Source organism: Syngnathus typhle, linkage group LG3 (assembly GCF_033458585.1).
Source record: "Syngnathus typhle isolate RoL2023-S1 ecotype Sweden linkage group LG3, RoL_Styp_1.0, whole genome shotgun sequence".
NCBI lineage: Eukaryota > Metazoa > Chordata > Actinopteri > Syngnathiformes > Syngnathidae > Syngnathus > Syngnathus typhle.
Window position 1 is genome coordinate 22,763,293 of NC_083740.1, and position 17,909 is coordinate 22,781,201.

At 41.6% G+C, this 17,909-nt stretch overlaps 1 protein-coding gene across 14 annotated transcripts in view; it reads right to left on the reverse strand.

The window, feature by feature from the left end:
- Positions 1-3,033: 3,033 nt before the first annotated feature.
- LOC133152030 (palmitoyltransferase ZDHHC5-A-like) overlaps positions 3,034-17,909 on the reverse strand; it is a 240,863-nt gene continuing 225,987 nt past the window's right edge. For all 14 annotated transcript variants that reach the window (XM_061275520.1, XM_061275519.1, XM_061275518.1 and 11 more), the window contains one exon: positions 3,034-3,792. In XM_061275520.1, coding sequence (XP_061131504.1) covers positions 3,726-3,792 — 67 coding nt within the window. In that variant the 3' untranslated portion in view covers positions 3,034-3,725. The remainder of the gene's footprint in view (positions 3,793-17,909) is intronic.

Genomic DNA, 17,909 nt, shown 5'->3' on the forward strand with positions numbered 1-17,909 from the left:
ATTTTATTGTTTTCCAGAAAGCCACACATAACCAAATAACGGTTATTTAATAACCCTTTCCAGGTTCTATACAGAAAAAAAGTCAGGAAACAAATAATAACACTATAAATGAAATAAATAATAACTAAATAACCCTCTCTGAGTTCTTCACAGAAAAAACAGGAAATAAATAATAACTAAATAACTCTCTCTGGGTTCTTCATAGAAAGAAAACCATGGAACATTAACTTTCTGTTGTGCCATGCACAATCTTAACAGATAAAAGTTCAGCTCAGTTGTCAGAGCAGAACCTCTCTGACACATATGAGCAGTCTCTTAAAGTTCTTGTGTTCCTTCCTTATAATCCTTTTGTAGGTTCCAGTAGGCTTGTCGACACCGCTGTCTTTTTTGTTAAAGTTTGCTAGTGCGTCATAGTCTGGAGTAAAATTTGTTGTGGCAATTCTTAGGCGAGATCCGAGGTGTTGGTCCGTTTACCTCGATCTTTGACGGGTAGATGTTGACGTTCATGTGGCTGAACGTCACGTCGCGTACGTCGAGCCAAATTGGCCACTCTTTTTTAACATTCGGCACTCACTTCTTTTCTTCGGGCCACTCATTTTAATGGAAGGATTCCAGGGGAAGGTTTGTGGGTGGCTTTGGCGCAAAACTGCATCTGAAAGCTCAGCGCGCAAATTACAAGAATGCTGTCGTCACAGCCCACGCTCTAAATTCGGGACTGATACAAATAGAGCGCGAGTGCGCCATGTCCGTCCGTACACGCACTTGTGAGTGTGCACCGAGCTTTCTGACACGGCTTCCGGTAGTAAATGCGCAGGCGAGCGCTTCCCCATCTACTGGGCAAACGCAGTCATTGCAGGCAAAATGAGCAAAAAAAAAAAAAAGTTTAATAATACAATTTGTTCAGGGTTGGCGGGCCGGATTAAACGGTCCCGTGGGCCGTATCCGGCCCGCGGGCCGTAGTTTGGTGACCCCTGCCATAAACAAACAGCTGTACACCCATCCCAACACAGTCCTTATTGTTGCCGGTGATTTCAACCAGGCGTGCCTCAAGTCTGTGCTCCCCAAACTCACCCAGTTTGTGGATTTTGCCACCAGAGGGAATAATACTTTGGATCATGTTTATTCCAATAATAAGTATGCATACAAAGCTTCCCCTTTCCCCCACCTGGCTTGATCTCTGCTTGTCGCTCACCCCCACCTACACCCCTCTGCTGAGGAATTCGAAACCTGAGAGAAAGACAATTAAGACCTGGCCTGAAGGAGCCCTCTCTCTGCTACAGGACTGTTTTGCCACTACAATATGGGATTTATTCTATAGCCACAAATTGTGGCCCACAACGTCCAGGAGTACACGGACACCGTACTCCCCAGGAGCTTTGTTGACGTCACCGTCAAACCAAAAAGCCTGGATGAACAGTGAAGTGCAATCCCTTCTGAAACATCGCAACAAAGAAGGCATGCTGCACACCGTATTTTTGGGCCCAGTCAAATTGTTGAATTTTCTGCAAGGATGGTGTCTGAAAAAAGAAAAGAGCAGTGAGCATAAGACCACAAGGTCACAGCAGCAATTGTTAATTTCTGGGCAAATCTTACGCCAATAGTAACTACCAGAAGAGCATATTCTCAATTGAACTGTTTAATGCAGCATGTCCAAAGTCCGGCCCGCGGGGCAAATCTGGCCCCGGGTCAGATTTCATACGGCCCGCAGGTTCGGTTCTATAATGTATTATTTGTGGCATTGCACTGTTAAACTGAATAAAAAAAATCATGAAACTTAAAACTATAATTCGTCTTTTAATAGCCCCACCTTAATAATATCAGTCTGCATCCGTGCAGCGAACCACTCTCCGCTCATATCTGCCATGCCGACTGCAATAAAACGAGGAAAGTTGACATTGAGGGCCGCCGCTTTCAAGAGAGATGGGAATTACAATACTTCTTCACTGAAAATCAAGGCAATTGTGTTTGTCTAATTTGTAAAGAGACGGTTGCCTTGTTTAAGGATTTCAACCTAAAGAGACACTACCAGACTAAACATGCTCACATACGACAAGCTAACAGGGAGTGACCGTGCTGATAAAGTGAAACAGCTCCAAGCTGAACCGGCATCACAACAGTGATTCTTCACACGGAGCTGTGAGTCAAATGTAACTACCGTAATTTTCAGACTAAAAGTCGCTCCGGAATATACGTCGCTTTAGCCATAAAATGCACAATAACATGAAAAAAAAACATACATAAGTCGCTCCGGAGTATGAGTCGCATTTTAGGGGAAATTTATTCGACAAAATCCAACACCAAAAACAGACATGAACGAGCAACAACAGGCTAAACGATAGGCATGCTAACATAACATAAACACAAACACAAACGAAGAGCTGAGAACGGGCCTGACGTAACATTCAGAGTTATTCAAATAACTAAACACGTTTATAAAATCATCTGTCACTACAAATCCTTAAATCCATCGATCGTTCAGGGGGAAGAAAGGGGCTGATCGGGGTGCTGAAATCACTGTGAGACGAGTGCATGGAAGAATGGAGCAAACCATGGTGCTGATCGTTGATGCTGATTGTGTGGTCACGTGACAAAATTGGGCCGAGGCTGGGGGAAATGAACAAACCAAACATGTTGACACCGGTGGACAAATACATGAGCTTTGCAATTCTATTTTGGGAGATTTACCCATAGACTGAGACTCCTCTTTGAAAGAACGGTGAGAGGTGTTTTCTTCATTTTGATTGTAAAGATATTTGTGCGCATACGCATCTGGGTAGCCGTGCACAGTTCACCCAATCAGTTTGGAAGTATTATACTGTATGTCCCACCTTTTCCGAGCAGATCACAGTGAAGTACTCTCAGATGGATACTGTGGAAAACTTCTTTCAGTGATTCAATTGTAGAGGCATTAGTGTAAAATAAATAAGGCATCTGGTCAAGATAATTAGAACAAGTTAGCATTTTTATTACAAATTTATCGTTAAATTAAAATTTGATGATATAAAACAACAGTTTATAATCTGCAGAGATTCAACCAAACTATTAACCCACATTTTTTTAGATCAACAAAATGTAATCCATAGAGTAAAACAAAAATTAAAAGCCCAACACTTATATTGTAAAGCCCTTGAAAATAAATTTCAAAATATTTTTGAGAAATATTGACCTTGTCACTAACCTTATTCTTAACCTTGTCCAACATGGCCTTACACTGGCTACTAATAATAATGTACATGCTGTATCTAGAATATAAACAATATCATTAACAAAAGTAGAATAAGGAAATTCGCATTTCAAACCAGATTATCATTTATTATCATTAACTTTGAATATTCACACTTAAAAATAAACAATAAAAAGAGAATTAGCATTTGTTCATTTTTCCCTTTCAGAGAATGACTTTAATATGCATTAATGGAAGTATCATCATTCCCAACCACAGGCTGATACACGTGGGCCTGTTCAATTGATTGTATTTTTTAAAAATCTTTTAATAGCCTGGTCCCATTTTGGTCTTGTTTATATCAAATAATTCAGTTTTACGAGCAGTTTTTAAGGTCAGCATAACATAAGTTAATAAATAGTCTTCTCAGAATCTCAAAATGAACCTGCAAATCCGTTCAGAGCTGAACAATTGCTGAGCCTGAAACAGTCACTCTGGCTGATTGGTTGACGCGGTGGGAGGCAGAGGAAGTTGAGCAGTAGGATGACTAAAAAAAGCTGTACTAGTCCAACTGAGCAGTTCCATCTCGTCGATCTGGTCTGAGCAGTTCAATCTGGTCTAACTCAACCCTGATTACAGAAAAACACAAGTTAAAAAATCATTGCAATTCATCAGTTTAATAGACAAGAAAATTATTTGGTTGTAACAGAAATGATTACTGTTTTTCTCCGTGTATAATGCGCCCCCATGTATAATACGCACCCTAAAAATGGCATGTTGATGCTGGAAAATAGCCTGTACCCATGTATAATACGCACCCAATTTGTTTTTTTTTGTTTTGTTTTTTAAAAGTCCCAATGATCGTCACACACGCAGGGTGGAAATGGGTCCCATTTTTATAGTCTTTGGTATGGTCTTAACTAGGCTGGATGTATTTTTTTTTTGTTGGCGTTGATTTCTCTCAGTAAAGGCACCACCGCGATCAGATGAAAAGAGAGGAAAGTGACGTGCGGACATGTGAAAAAGGCGGCTCTGTATGGGAGAGACGTTGAAGAGGAATAAAAACACCCTTGGAAACCAAAACTTGCCCCTCGTCGTGACTCGGAGCCGCAACAAATGTTTCGGATTTGTGTAGGGTACATTGTGACAGCAAACGAGCAGGTGATCGGGCAAGCGTCTGATACGAGAGCATTGCGTTCGTATGGAGCGTGTTTGAAGTGAACAGCAGAGAAGAAAGGAACAAGGCAAAGTGTTGTGAAATAAAATATTACCTGTAATACGCATTTTGTTATTTGCTGATTGAAACTGCTAATTAAACTGTGAATTGAAACTAATGGGAAGAAAACTGATTTCTCACTCTTTATATAGCTGACGTGTCTTGCGCATCCGTTCTGCGCATCTGTAATGGCGGCCTCCGTATGATATCCGGTTTGCGATGGAGATTAAAAACCAAACAATATTTGACAATAACACACCATCAAGGATTGCACCATCGCATCAAACGATGTGTCGTCAATTATGAATTTTACTGACTAAGTGTGTTGGGCAGGATGGCTGAATGCGATGCGCGATTGACAACAAACAAGAAGAAAGGTGATTTCAAGTTTGATTTCGAGGGAGATTTGTCATGTCTCGTCCCCAGTTTTGCTATGTGTCTAGGTTGCCATAGTTTCTGTTCGCGTCGCCCCTCCCTTCCTGTGTCACCTCAATCAACGTAACGTGTTTTGTATTTAAGTCCTGTCTGCCCCTCGCTCACCGTCGGATCATTGCATGTGTTACTGTCATGATGTCTGTTTGGTTTCTGTTCCTGTCTTTGGTAATGTCACCCTGTCTTTTTTTTTCCACGTCTTTGTCGGTCAGTCCTGTTGTTGGTTTTTTTGTACCATGATTTTCTTAAAAAAAATAAAAAATTGTACCCATGTATAATGCGCGCCCCAGATTTTAGGACAATAAATTAGTTAAATTTTGCGCATTATACACGGAAAAAAACGGTAAATGCATGACAGATTGAGAAACTTGCACGAAAAATATTTTGTCACAAAATTCTCTGTGGATGGGTGGCAAACACTGAAGAGACAGACTAAACATCATAATTTGCATTGCATGAAGTCAAAGTTAAGGCATTACAATGTGCTTCTACTTCTGCCACAGTGGTGACCCCTGACGTGGGTCAACACACCTTGATGTGAGGCCGACAACTAATATCTGCCATTTGCCAAAGATGGTTGCAGTGTACGCTCACACCCATTCTGCTGGATGCCCTCCAGCCACGTCCGCCTTCTCCGCTGCAGTCGTCAACCAGGGATGCTGCGTGCTTGCTAGTTCCCGTAACGGCGACTCAGATGACTAATGTATAGCAGCCCGGCACGCGGTACACATCAGCTCGCAGGATGACGGCGATTCAGACTCGCAACCGGCCCAATCCATTAATCCCGCCAATCCAGTCGGCACCTACCGCCCGCACTTAAACGTGTAGCCCCTGTTTCAAGCTTTCAAAGCCTTGAGGAGAGCTGCTCGCCACAGTGGGTAAAGACCCAACCCAGCCGTCCTCATCGGACCCGGAATGTGGCCGACCATTGGTGTGCCTCATCCCACCTCCTCACGAGCTGTGAAGAGATTCACGCCCTCATCCTCATCGGTTTTCAAATGTAGCTGACCAGTGCTTTCCTCACCCCTCCTCCTCGCTGGCTGTGGCCCCTGTGAGATCCGCCACATCCTCAACGGACCCTGAATGTAGCCGACCACCAGCATGCCTATCCCTCTCCAGCTGCTGTGAACGATTTCCCAAGGTTCCACTGCCTTGTGAGTGTTTGAATATATAACAAATGCAGATGAGTCCATTTCTCCAAGTCCTTTTGCCTAGGGATGCTCTCATTTGAAACAGGGAAGTATTTTTGTGTTTACATATTGGGTAAATCAATGTACACATGAGAAGAAATTATGATACAGCAAACATTCAAATCAAAGGCATAGCTCGGAAATCATCCTATGATTAATAACCATAAAGGTCACAGAGGTCACAGATTGTCATCTGCAGTTGTTGTATAGATGGAATATCTATAATTTTATGACATCATGGAGGCCATATTAGATTATTCAAGAGTTTTTTATTCGCCATGTTTGAGCGTGCCAAACAAGGAATTTGACTTCGGTAGCGGAATGGGTAAGAATGTGGCAGGTGTTATTTTGTGGAATGCAGATTGTCATGCAGTTGTATGGATGGAATATTGATCTTTTTTTTACCTCATGGAGGTCATATTAGGTTATGGGAATCGGTAAGAATGTGGCAGTTGTTTTGTGGATTGCATATTGTCATATGCAGTCGTATGGATGGAATATTGATCTTTTTTTTTTACATCATGGCGGTCATATTAAGTTATGGGAATAGGGAAGAATGTAGCAGTTGTTGCCTCCCTTGAATCCTCCGTGATTGCGTGAATTATGTACAAACACAAGCTCAGAATGTATATACCGTATTTTCCAGACTATAAATCAGTCCGGAGTATAAATCGCACCAGCCATAAAATACAAAATAAAGCAGAAAAAAAAACCTCTGTGTCACTCATAAACAACGTGGCTGCTGACTCCGGAAGTACATGCGGCGCTGAAGTCAGACTCATCGTCAGTTGCAGTTACAATTATTCCACAGGCCTATATAACTATATATAAATTATATATCCAATAACTGTAACATAATTAAGTTTATCGAACTATCTGTGTAACTCCAAATCATTAAATCAATTGAAATATTCGTCCTATGTGTGAATTATAAACAACTCCGCTGACTCCGGAAGTTAGTGGATGGATTCAGACTCATCATCATTTGCAGTTCTAATTAATTCCACAGGCCTATATAATTATATATAAACTATATACCTAACAACTATAACATAAATAACGAGTTTATCTAACCATCCGTGTCGCTCCAAATCATTAAATCCATCGAAATCTTGGTCCTCTGCGTCACTTATAAACAACTCCGTTGACTCTGAAAGTCAGTGGATGGAGACAGACTCATCATCAGTTGCAGTTCCAACTATTCCACAGGCCTACAGCGCCCTCATGGGGTTTAGTGTGAAAGTAACATGTGAAGTGATAAACTACTAGTAGGTGATGGATGGATGGAATCTCCTGTCGATCCGACGGATGAGTAGACTAGCAGTTATTTCTGCAAGTCTTACCAGCACAAAGATTGCTTTAGGTGTCAAGCGGTTAGGGTTTGCAGAATATCTTTATCGTATGATTATATTGGAATGTAACCTGTAATAATTTAACCAGCTTGTCCTGTCTTAACAAAAGTAGTAGACCAAAGTGCTAAGATCTTTTCAACTTACTGACTAGCTGCAGAGGAAGCAATCAAAGTTGCTTTGTTTACAGAACGTCGTAAAAGGTCCCCTGCTATGCTTTGATCAGCAGGGGACCGACTTCACCTCATCCTGTGTGTTCCCACACCCCCATTTTCAACCCCACTCTGTTTCTCTCAATAAATATGCACCTGAAAAGGCCTGAGTCAGACTTCATTCGACCATCGCTGTAAGCACAGCGACGAGTGAACTCTCCGCCTGCAGGTGTCTAAAATGACTTGCTTGACTCCTGTGTGGTTCTTGCAAAATAAGTTAGAGTGAGCACCACCCTAACATTTTGGTGCCGAAACCCGGGACCCTTATACCCGCCATCTGGCTGACGGAGGAGGACGTGCTGCATTGTCGACAAGCCAGCGTCCTTTAGGGGGACCTGGAAAAGAAAGTCCTGGGAAGAGAATTTCTTCGCTGGGCCAGCATCTTAGGTCTGCCTTCGTCTGCCAGAGGTGGATTGACGGGTTCCGGCAATGCAACGGACCAGGGGTCAGGTAAATTAAAAATTGTGTGGTGAAACGCGTAAAAGGTGCACGGGAGATAGCTTGGGTTAATCCAGTGCTTCTCAAATAGTGGGGCGGGCCCCCCTGGGGGGGCGTAGTGCGATACCAAGGGGGGCGCGGGAACATGTTTTTCTTTTGGCTGTATTAGATTAAAGGGTAATTACACATCCACTGCAGTAGGTGGGGGTGGCGGGATCACTGGAAGAGTATTTGCTCTACAGCAGCACTTTGAATCTGTTCTGTTACAGACTAAAAAACACTGTTATTAATAAAGTTATTCTTTATTGTAAGTTGATCTTTCTTTTTTATTTATTTTTTGTTTTTCCTTTAATGTTAATAACATGGGGGGGGCGCAAAATGTTTTCTTCTTCCTAGGGGGGGGCGTCACAGGAAATAATTGAGAAGCACTGGGTTAATCAAAGAAGACTGTAGATTTTTCTTTGTACGTTTTTCCGGCCAAAGAACAGCTTGGGTTCAAGTCCCAGTGGAAGGAACGGGCTAAGAAAAAGAACAGAGCTTCTTTTTCTTAATTGAAGAAGGGCGTAGATTATTTTTTTTGTCTGTTGTTCCAAGCTGTTTGCATGAATGTTGTGTGGTTGAGAGTGTGTCTGGTAGGATAAATAAATAAATAATAATAATAAATAATAATAATAATAATAAATAGCAGTTCTAGCATTGATCCACGGGAATAACACAGGCTAGTAAATTGTTGAAAGGTCAATTTAAACCTGCATTGAGGATCCTCAAAGAAAGACAAAATGTAAAAAATTTTAAAAATTGTATAAACCTAAAATACCAAATTAAGATGGGAAATAAGAACGGTAAATCTCTAGCTCTTGAAGAAGATGAGAAGTTAATGGCGAGTAAATGTCTTAATTGTATGCAATACATGCCGAAGTGAAAGAAAAAGTATGGAGTAGAAGGGAAGTTGAAAGTTGAAGTGTGGAAGATAGTGGTTGATGTTTTGGAGGAGAGTGTAGATAGGATGACAAAGGGACAGAAAAAGAAAAGGAAAGAGAGAGAGTTGAATTGTGCTAGAATGTGGTTGAAAGCTTCACAAGAGAGAAGAGAACAAATTCAAGAGACAAAAAATGGAAAGATAAAAAGTGATGAGACCACCATTCAATTAAGATTTGGAAAATAATTCTGGGTGCACAGTGGCATCCCATTCGATGATGCAGCTGAGAGTGCTTATCAACAACGTCTTAGAAATGTGCTCCTCACTGTTTCACCCCCCGACTTAGGCAACTGGGTGAGGAAACACTTGGTGGAAGCAGGCACTGCTTGCGTTGTGACGATTGAGAAAGGCAAATGTTCTGATGTATTTCATCTAGATGATGGTAATGATCTAGATCAGGGGTCCCCAAACTTTTAACTGTGAGGGCCACATAACGGTGTGATGGGGGGCCGGTGTCAGTTTGTAACAGAAAAAGTGTGACAAACGTAGGGGAGCTTAAAAAATGTATTGTTTTCCAGAAAGCCACACATAACCAAATAACGGTTATTTAATAACCCTTTCCAGATTCTTTACAGAAAAAAAGTCAGGAAACAAATAATAACACTATTAATGAAATAAATAATAACTAAATAACCCTCTCTGAGTTCTTCACAAAAAAAAAACAGGAAATAAATAATAACTAAATAACTCTCTCTGGGTTCTTCATAGAAAAAAAAGCCATGGAACATTAACTTTCTGTTGTGCCATGCACAATCTTAACAGATAAAAGTTCAGCTCAGTTGTCAGAGCAGAATCTCTCTGACACATATGAGCAGTCTCTTAAAGTTCTTGTGTTCCTTCCTTATAATCCTTTTGTAGGTTCCAGTAGGCTTGTAGACACCGCTGTCTTTTTTGTTAAAGTTTGCTAGTGCAACTAGTGTTGTGGCAATTCTTATGTGAGATCCGAGGTATCCGGGCCGTAGTTTGGTGACCACTGATCTAGATGAAGATACAACGGTCTTCTTCCGAAGTTCCCAAAGGGGCAGAGGAAGAGTTAGAGACCAACAAGGTCGCAAGCTGCCATATAATTCAAAACCCCCATCAGGTTCTGACAACTGTTGGAACTGTGGGAAACGTGGACACTGGTCAAAAGAGTGTCGTCGTGTAAAACAATACCAATCAAAGGGTGGAGGAAGAGGCAGAGGAAAAGCCACATTTTCAACATGTCAAGCTTCCCCCCCCCTTTTTGACCGCTCATGCTAATACAGAGACATTGTATGCTACATTTACTGGAAATTATTGATTGGTTCTGTTGTACGATTATACAAACTTCTATATGCAAGCTAAATCTGAGAGATTGAGTTCTTTGAATTTGAAAACAAGGAGAAAATTCTGATTAATTTGCAAGCAGTTTTTTTTTGTGTGTTGAGGTTTTTTTTTGGATTGGTGGATTGTTCTATTAGGAATCTTGAGTTGAAAATGGTTTATGAATGTTGTGTGGAGAGCTTGGATGAATTGGGACCAATGTGATAGAAAGACTCCTTTTTGGAGGCTGTGTGTGAGATGCAAATGAGCATTGATGACTGAATGCCCGACTGAAGGGAAAATACAGGTTGAATGGTTGAAGTTGTTGGAGACTGCTATGGACAAGTAGTTGAGCGACTTTGAAGGAAGAATGATTTTGAGTAAGTTAGATGCTAGAAAGGAAAGAAAAGAAAAAAAAAGAAACAAATACAAACAAAAGAAAAATAAAGGTTGCTTTTGACAAGAGTTGCAAGGAACAGACGAAGAACAGTCCTTGACCCGGCATTTGCGTTTGGCGGTCGTCAATGTGGTTCCAAGACCTGCGTCTTGTGGTTTGTCATTTGTAACGTTTGGCTGTTGTGATCCTCCCAAACAGACATAAGTGATTTGTGCTTTTGTTGTTTGTTGTAATTCGTTTGTGGGAGGGCTGCAGGGGCTTGCTCCTTCGGTGTCTCACCTGTGCCTTCCTGCCTTCCATTGTCTCCACTTAGACTGGACTGTAGAGGGGGGAGTGTAATATTGTGGTGTGAAAAGGGTGTAGGAGCTGGCTCCTGTGGTGATTGATATTGTAATTTGATTGTGGGGGAGACTGATGTAGGTGTGGAGCTCTGGACTCTGCGGGTAGCTGTTTGCTGGGTTGGCGCGGGTGGGGGACGACGGCATTGATTGTCCCAGTACTGGCCAGGCTGGGATAAATCAGTATGAAAATGCCAGCCCCCCCCCCCCCCCCCTTGCTTCCCTTGCTGTGGCTGCGCGCAGAGTAGGGTCGTACCCACTCCAGGGGTGTGCTGAGTGCGTGGTAGCAAGTGATATTGAAGCAGGGTGATGCCTAGGGAAGGTGTGACAATAGTTGCACGAAGAATAAAAGGCACTGAGGAAAGAAAGAAAAAAATAAAGGAAAAAGTACAACCAAAACGTCAAAAAAGAGGATGGCGTTTGCGCAGCGTTGTTTGTTGGTATTGTTTGTGAGCTGTGTCTCTGCTGTTTTTGTGTTGTCTGTGTGTTGTGTTATGTGTTAAAAGGAAGAAATTCGCTAATATAGGTGCACTAAAGAATTTATTTATCTGTAGTCTATCTGATTTGCACCGCAAAACAAAACCGATTTTGTTAAGATAGGAAGGAAAAATAAAAAAGCGAGCAATTTGTTTATGGGCAGAAACTGGTGCACGCTCCTTTAATGCCTAGTTTAGTTTTAGTTTAGTTTATTGTTTAGCACATATTATTATAGCAATAACAGTGCAAGGAGGGAGACGAAGCCTAGGGCTTGTAAAGAGCTCCACTCCAGTACAAACAAAGTGCAAAAACAAACAAAGTGCTGTGTCGTCAAATGTCATTCAAGTGTTTTAAAAAAAAATACACATATACATATATATATATATATATATATATATATATATATATATACACATATACACATACATACACACATATATACATACATACATACACATACATATACATATATATACATATACACACATACACATACACACATACATACCCATACATACATACCCATATATATACATACATACCCATATACACATATACACACACACACACATACACCTACATACATATATACACACACACACACACACACACACACACCTACATATATATACACATATACATACACACATACACCTACATATACATGCATACACACACACAAGTAACCAAACAAAAGCATAACAAGCTATATATTAATTCGTCATATTTATACATGCATACATAGTACGAATGTGTATGCATATATACATAAACAAATACACTATACAAAATGAGAAACAAGAGAACAAACTAGTCACATAGCGATGTTGAAACAATCAAAGAGACACCAGGTAGGAGTAGCTTAGAGGGGACAGAAGAAACTGCAAGCAGAAAATAATAAAAACAAGGAAGAATCAGAGTATAAATTGTGGTTTAAGTTGGTGTTCTTAGTATGAATCAGCTTAGTGCGGTGGAGTAATTATGGTACTGGTAGGATCATGAGTAGAGAAGGTGGTCTTTCAGCTGCTTTCTAAAAGCAGCATGTGAAGATATGGATCGGATGTGGATTGGTAGCTCATTCCAGAATGAGGGCCCTCTAAAGGAGATATTATATTGATGGCGTGATGTTCGACAGGAAGGTGGGTGGAGATTGTCCCTCTGTCTTGTTGGATAAGAATGAAGATCAGATACAAATGTGAAGAAATTATAAAAGGTGGCTGGAAGACAGTGTATCCTATATATATATTTGTGGATGAGTAGACAGGTTTGATGAATGTTTACTTTATCAATTGGCAATAGTGAATAATTTTTAAACAGCGGTGCCGTTGGTTCATATCTATTCGAGAAAGAGATCATTCTTAGGAACTTTTTTTGTATGATGAGTAATTTGTTGAGGTATGTTGGATATGTGGCTGCCCAGACTGTGTTGCAGTAATTAAGAAAAGGAAACAGGAAGCTATAATACAGAGTGAGATGAGCAGAAGGATGGACCAAGGGACAAACTTTTCGTAAAATACCTAGCATTTTCATAGATCTTTTGCAAACCAAATCAATGTGTTCAGACCAGTTTAATTGTTTGTCTATTATAACTCCTAAGAATTTGGTGCTAGCAACTTGATGGATTTCGTTATTGTTTATGTAAATTTTGGTCTGTTCTTTGGGGTAAGATTTATTTATATTGCAGAAGATCATGAAGTTACATTTTTTTATATTGAGTGACAACTTATTTATTTTGAACCATTTTGTAACAGCGTGCAATTCAGTATTTACACTTGCAATGAGGAAATTAAAATCATCGTGGGTGGCAATAAGATTAGTATCGTCCGCAAATAGCAAAGGGAGAAAATTTGAACAAGACATGGAGAAATCATTTATGTACACCAAAAATAATAGAGGACCCAATATTGAGCCCTGCGGGACCCCAGATAGTATTTTCGATCTGTTCGAAGAAGAACCATTTATATATACATATTGTTCTCTGTTAGCGAGATAGTTTGTGAACCATTTCAGGGCAGAATTGTTCACTCCATATCTCTCTAGCTTAGCGATAAGGATCTTATGGTCGACGGTATCAAATGCTTTACTTAAATCTAGGAAGACACCAAGAGCGAAATTCTTATTGTCAAGAGCTGTTGAGATATGGTTGACAAGCTGAAGCAGTGCATGCTCAGTAGAGAATTTTTTGCGGAAACCATATTGATGTTTATAGAGAATATTGTTTGTTTCTAGGTGCTTTGCCAATCTTGAATAAACCATTTTTTCTAGAATCTTGGAAAAGCATGGAAGAATGGATATAGGTCGATAATTACCATATTCATTTGTCTCACCAGCTTTGAAAATAGGAATGACTTTCGCAATTTTTAGTTCTTGGGGTACAATGCCAAACTTTAATGATAAGGAGAAAATGTGTGTCAGTGGAATTTTTATTGAATGGATGATTTTCTTAATAAGTATGCTTCTGATCTCGTCATGGCCAGGGGCCGTGTTTTTTAAGCTCATGACGATGCTGTAAACTTCCTCAACACTAGGGGGGTCAAGAATAGAGAGTGAAGGAAACTGCCCTGTAATTAGGCAACAGGGGCTTGTATCAGAGGTTGAGAAGCTAGATGCCAATGTAGCGCCAACATTTATAAAGAAATCATTAAAGCCATTAGAAATATCTATTGGGTTAGTGTTGGCAGAGTAGCCATACAGCAGCAGGTACATGCGAGGAATCCAATCACAGCAAACTCGGTGGAATAAAATAAAGAAAGACGAGGAGGCCGATCAACTCCGTTGGACACCATTCACTGCGACTACTGCGGCGTTGGCTTGTAGGGACCCAACTGTGCAGCATGCAGGAAGGCTTTTTATTAAACACGCCCACTTAACGGGTCATCACAGGTGGTTTCAATCATACAATAATCAAGATACTATCATAAGAAAATAACACTATTTAAACATATGACAAAACATACAATAGAAAATGTATAATTGGGAGCATCTCTCAACACCCCCACTTGCTCTCACATTATAAACCTAAAGAAAAGAGTACCTTGACATTTTAGTCAGAAAACAAGTCCATTTTCTTTTAGTTAGACCCAAACATAAATCCAGCAAATTTTGCCAACTTAAATTTTGTTGCAGGCTTGGTCATATTAGCTGTAGGAGGAAATGTCTCCCCATAATCCACACCCATCTTCTGGCTATATCCCTTAGCAACATATCGGGCCTTGTACTTCTCAGATCCATCAACATCTGTTTTAATGGCATACACCCATCTACCCCCCACTGCTTTCTTGCCCTCTGGCAAATTGGTCAGGGTAAATGTGTTGTTTTCTTTAAGTGAATGCATTTCCTCATCCATGGCTTTAACCCACTCTTTTGCCTTATCTGAGGCTACAGCTCCTGAAAATGACACAGGTATGTTAAACATTACGCGATAACAGTAATCAATGTTACTCTGGACTTGATCAGTCTCTTCATCATCAGACACATATTTGGACACATTACAATCTGTGTATCTGTCTGGCTGCCTTCTCTCTCTGGTAGGGTAACGGCTACCATCAGGCTCACGTTTGATCTCAGCTCTTTCTTGTTGTGGTTGGTGGTGGCTGACTTCAGGTTTTTGTTCTCCGAACACAAGATTTGGACTTCTTGGTTTGGTTTTTACAAAGTCATCATCCTCATCTGTGACATTAGTCTGTGTTTGTTGTTCTACACCTGATTTTGCCACAAACTTTACCAATCTGTGCTTTTGCACTTTCTTACTGACAGGGGAATACACAATGTATGCAGGACTGGTTTTATCATACCCAATAAAAACACATTTTTCACACCTTGGATCAAGCTTTCTCTTGTCTTGTTTATAGGCATAACACTCTGAACCAAACCTCTGCATCCTAGACAAATTTGGTCTTCTTCCTGTCAACATCTGAATGGCTGTCTGCCCTGTTCTTTTGTTAAAACACCTGTTCCGGATCACAGCAGCAGTTTGGACTGCATAGGTCCATAGTTGTTTTGGCAAACCACTATCAATGAGCATACACCTTGCCATGTCAAAAAGTGTTCGCCAATTGCGCTCAGCAGTACCATTTTGATGAGGAGAGTACGGTGCTGATGTCTGATGTTTAATCACGTTTTTAGTGAGCAAAGTCTGGTAATATTTACTTGTAAATTCAGTACCATTATCAGATCGGATACATTTTACTTTGCCATATGGGGCTACATCAGCCAGAAACCTTTCTGTAGCTTGAACAGTGTCACTTTTGTTCTTTAAGAAATACACAAAAACAGTGCTGGAAAAATCATCAGTAAATGAAACTGCATATCTGTAACCCTCTTTAGATTCTGGATGGATTGGCCCTGCCAAATCTGTGTGAACTAGTTCTAGAGGGGTCTTAGTCCTCACATCAGGATCTTTGTTCCTGGTTTGGAAAAACTTTCCTTTAGTACACACTTCACAATGTTGAGGTTTGCTTATTGACCCCTTAATTTTCATGCCATCAACAACATTTTGTAATTTCTGAATGTCTTTATAGTTGCAGTGTCCCAGTATCTCATGCCACGTCTGAATATCATGACATCCTTTACACTGATCATGATCACAATCATCATCATCATGTACTGTATGCAAATAATATAGTCTATCACGTACGTGGATGGGGAATTTCGTACCGTCTTGGTAGATGAGGACGTTCTTCTCCTCCTTGAAGACCACAGTGGCTCCCCTGGCCGTAGCTGCTTTCACGGATAGGATGTCTTGTGGGTAGGATGGGATGTACAGCGCCTGCCTCAGCGTTGCGTTCAGGTGTCTACCTGTGCTGTCGATCAGGCAGACTTCTGCATCACCTCGGCGCTCCGCGACGCCCATGCACCGCGTGCCGTCCGCCAGCTCCACGCAGTGTGTCTCGGCCTGGAACCCGTCATCAAACCGCTTGAATTTTGCCAGGTCTGTGATGATGTGCGAGGTAGCCCCGCAGTCAACCATCAGGCCTCTCACGTCGACTCTTGCTGCCCCCTCGCTCACTCGGAAGAAGTACTCGTCTCGGTCCTGGTCTTCAGTCTCCCCGTGGACCCTCCGTGCGTCGTCCCGGTTGACGCGCTGCTTCCGCCTGCAGGTCGCGTCCCGGTGTGTGCTGCTCTTGCAATGACTGCACCACAGTTTACGCCGGCAGGCTCTGGCCATGTGGCCCTTCAGGCCGCACTTGAAGCACACCACCTCCGCGGCGCTCCTCTCGGCTCCTCTGTCAGTTGGTCTGTCAGGTCTCGCTCTCCTCTGCCGTACGTTCATCACGTTATCATCCGCTTCAGCCCGCATCTTCTCTGTGTCCTCGTAACTGCGCATCTTTGTTTTGAATTCAGAGAACTGCATCGTTTCATCACGTTGTGTGACATGGATTGCAAATGGTTTAAAGGACTCCGGCAGACCTTTTAACACCATTGCTACCAATAGTCCATCACTTAATGTCTCACCGGCATTTCTCAGCGCTGTGATTGCGGTCTCTGCCCGGATCACATACTCGGTCACACTTTCACTCTCAGACTTCTGTAGTGATGTCAGTTCTGTGTAGAGACTTATGATGCGTGGCTTGCCTTTGCCTTGATAGTAGTTTCTTAGGATCTGTAGGGCCCCTCGCCCGTCATCTGCAGCATCGCGCATCACCAGCGACAAACTTTTGTCATCCAAAAACTGAATGAGTTCTGCATACGCTTCCTCATTCTTTCCAGCGTCTTGCTGTAGTTCGTCTTCTTCCTCGGTTGTGGGCTCGTTTAAGATAACGTCTTTCAAATCCTGCAATCGCAGGTGGCCCAAAAACTTTGCCTCCCATAATTCGTAATTCTTTTCATCACCGTCGAACATTAACCGCGACCAGCGGCTAGAAAAACTGTTCCTCTCTGCAGCCCGTCCGCTCATGGTGCTCACAGCGTGCTATCATCACCAGTACGTCGGTGGGAACATGCGGTGTTGGATTTACCTGGGCCCATAACCTGTTGGCAGAGTAGCCATACAGCAGCAGGTACATGCGAGGAATCCAATCACAGCAAACTCGGTGGAATAAAATAAAGAAAGACGAGGAGGCCGATCAACTCCGTTGGACACCATTCACTGCGACTACTGCGGCGTTGGCTTGTAGGGACCCAACTGTGCAGCATGCAGGAAGGCTTTTTATTAAACACGCCCACTTAACGGGTCATCACAGGTGGTTTCAATCATACAATAATCAAGATACTATCATAAGAAAATAACACTATTTAAACATATGACAAAACATACAATAGAAAATGTATAATTGGGAGCATCTCTCAACAGTTAGAATGGGCTCCATTCTTCCCCAACATCTCACTTGGGGTAGATGTGTTAGGTTTTTTGCGATGTAATAAATGGTTGATAAGATTCCATGTTGTTTTGATGTCACCAGAGGCTTGTGTAAATTTATCAGCATAGTAAGTTT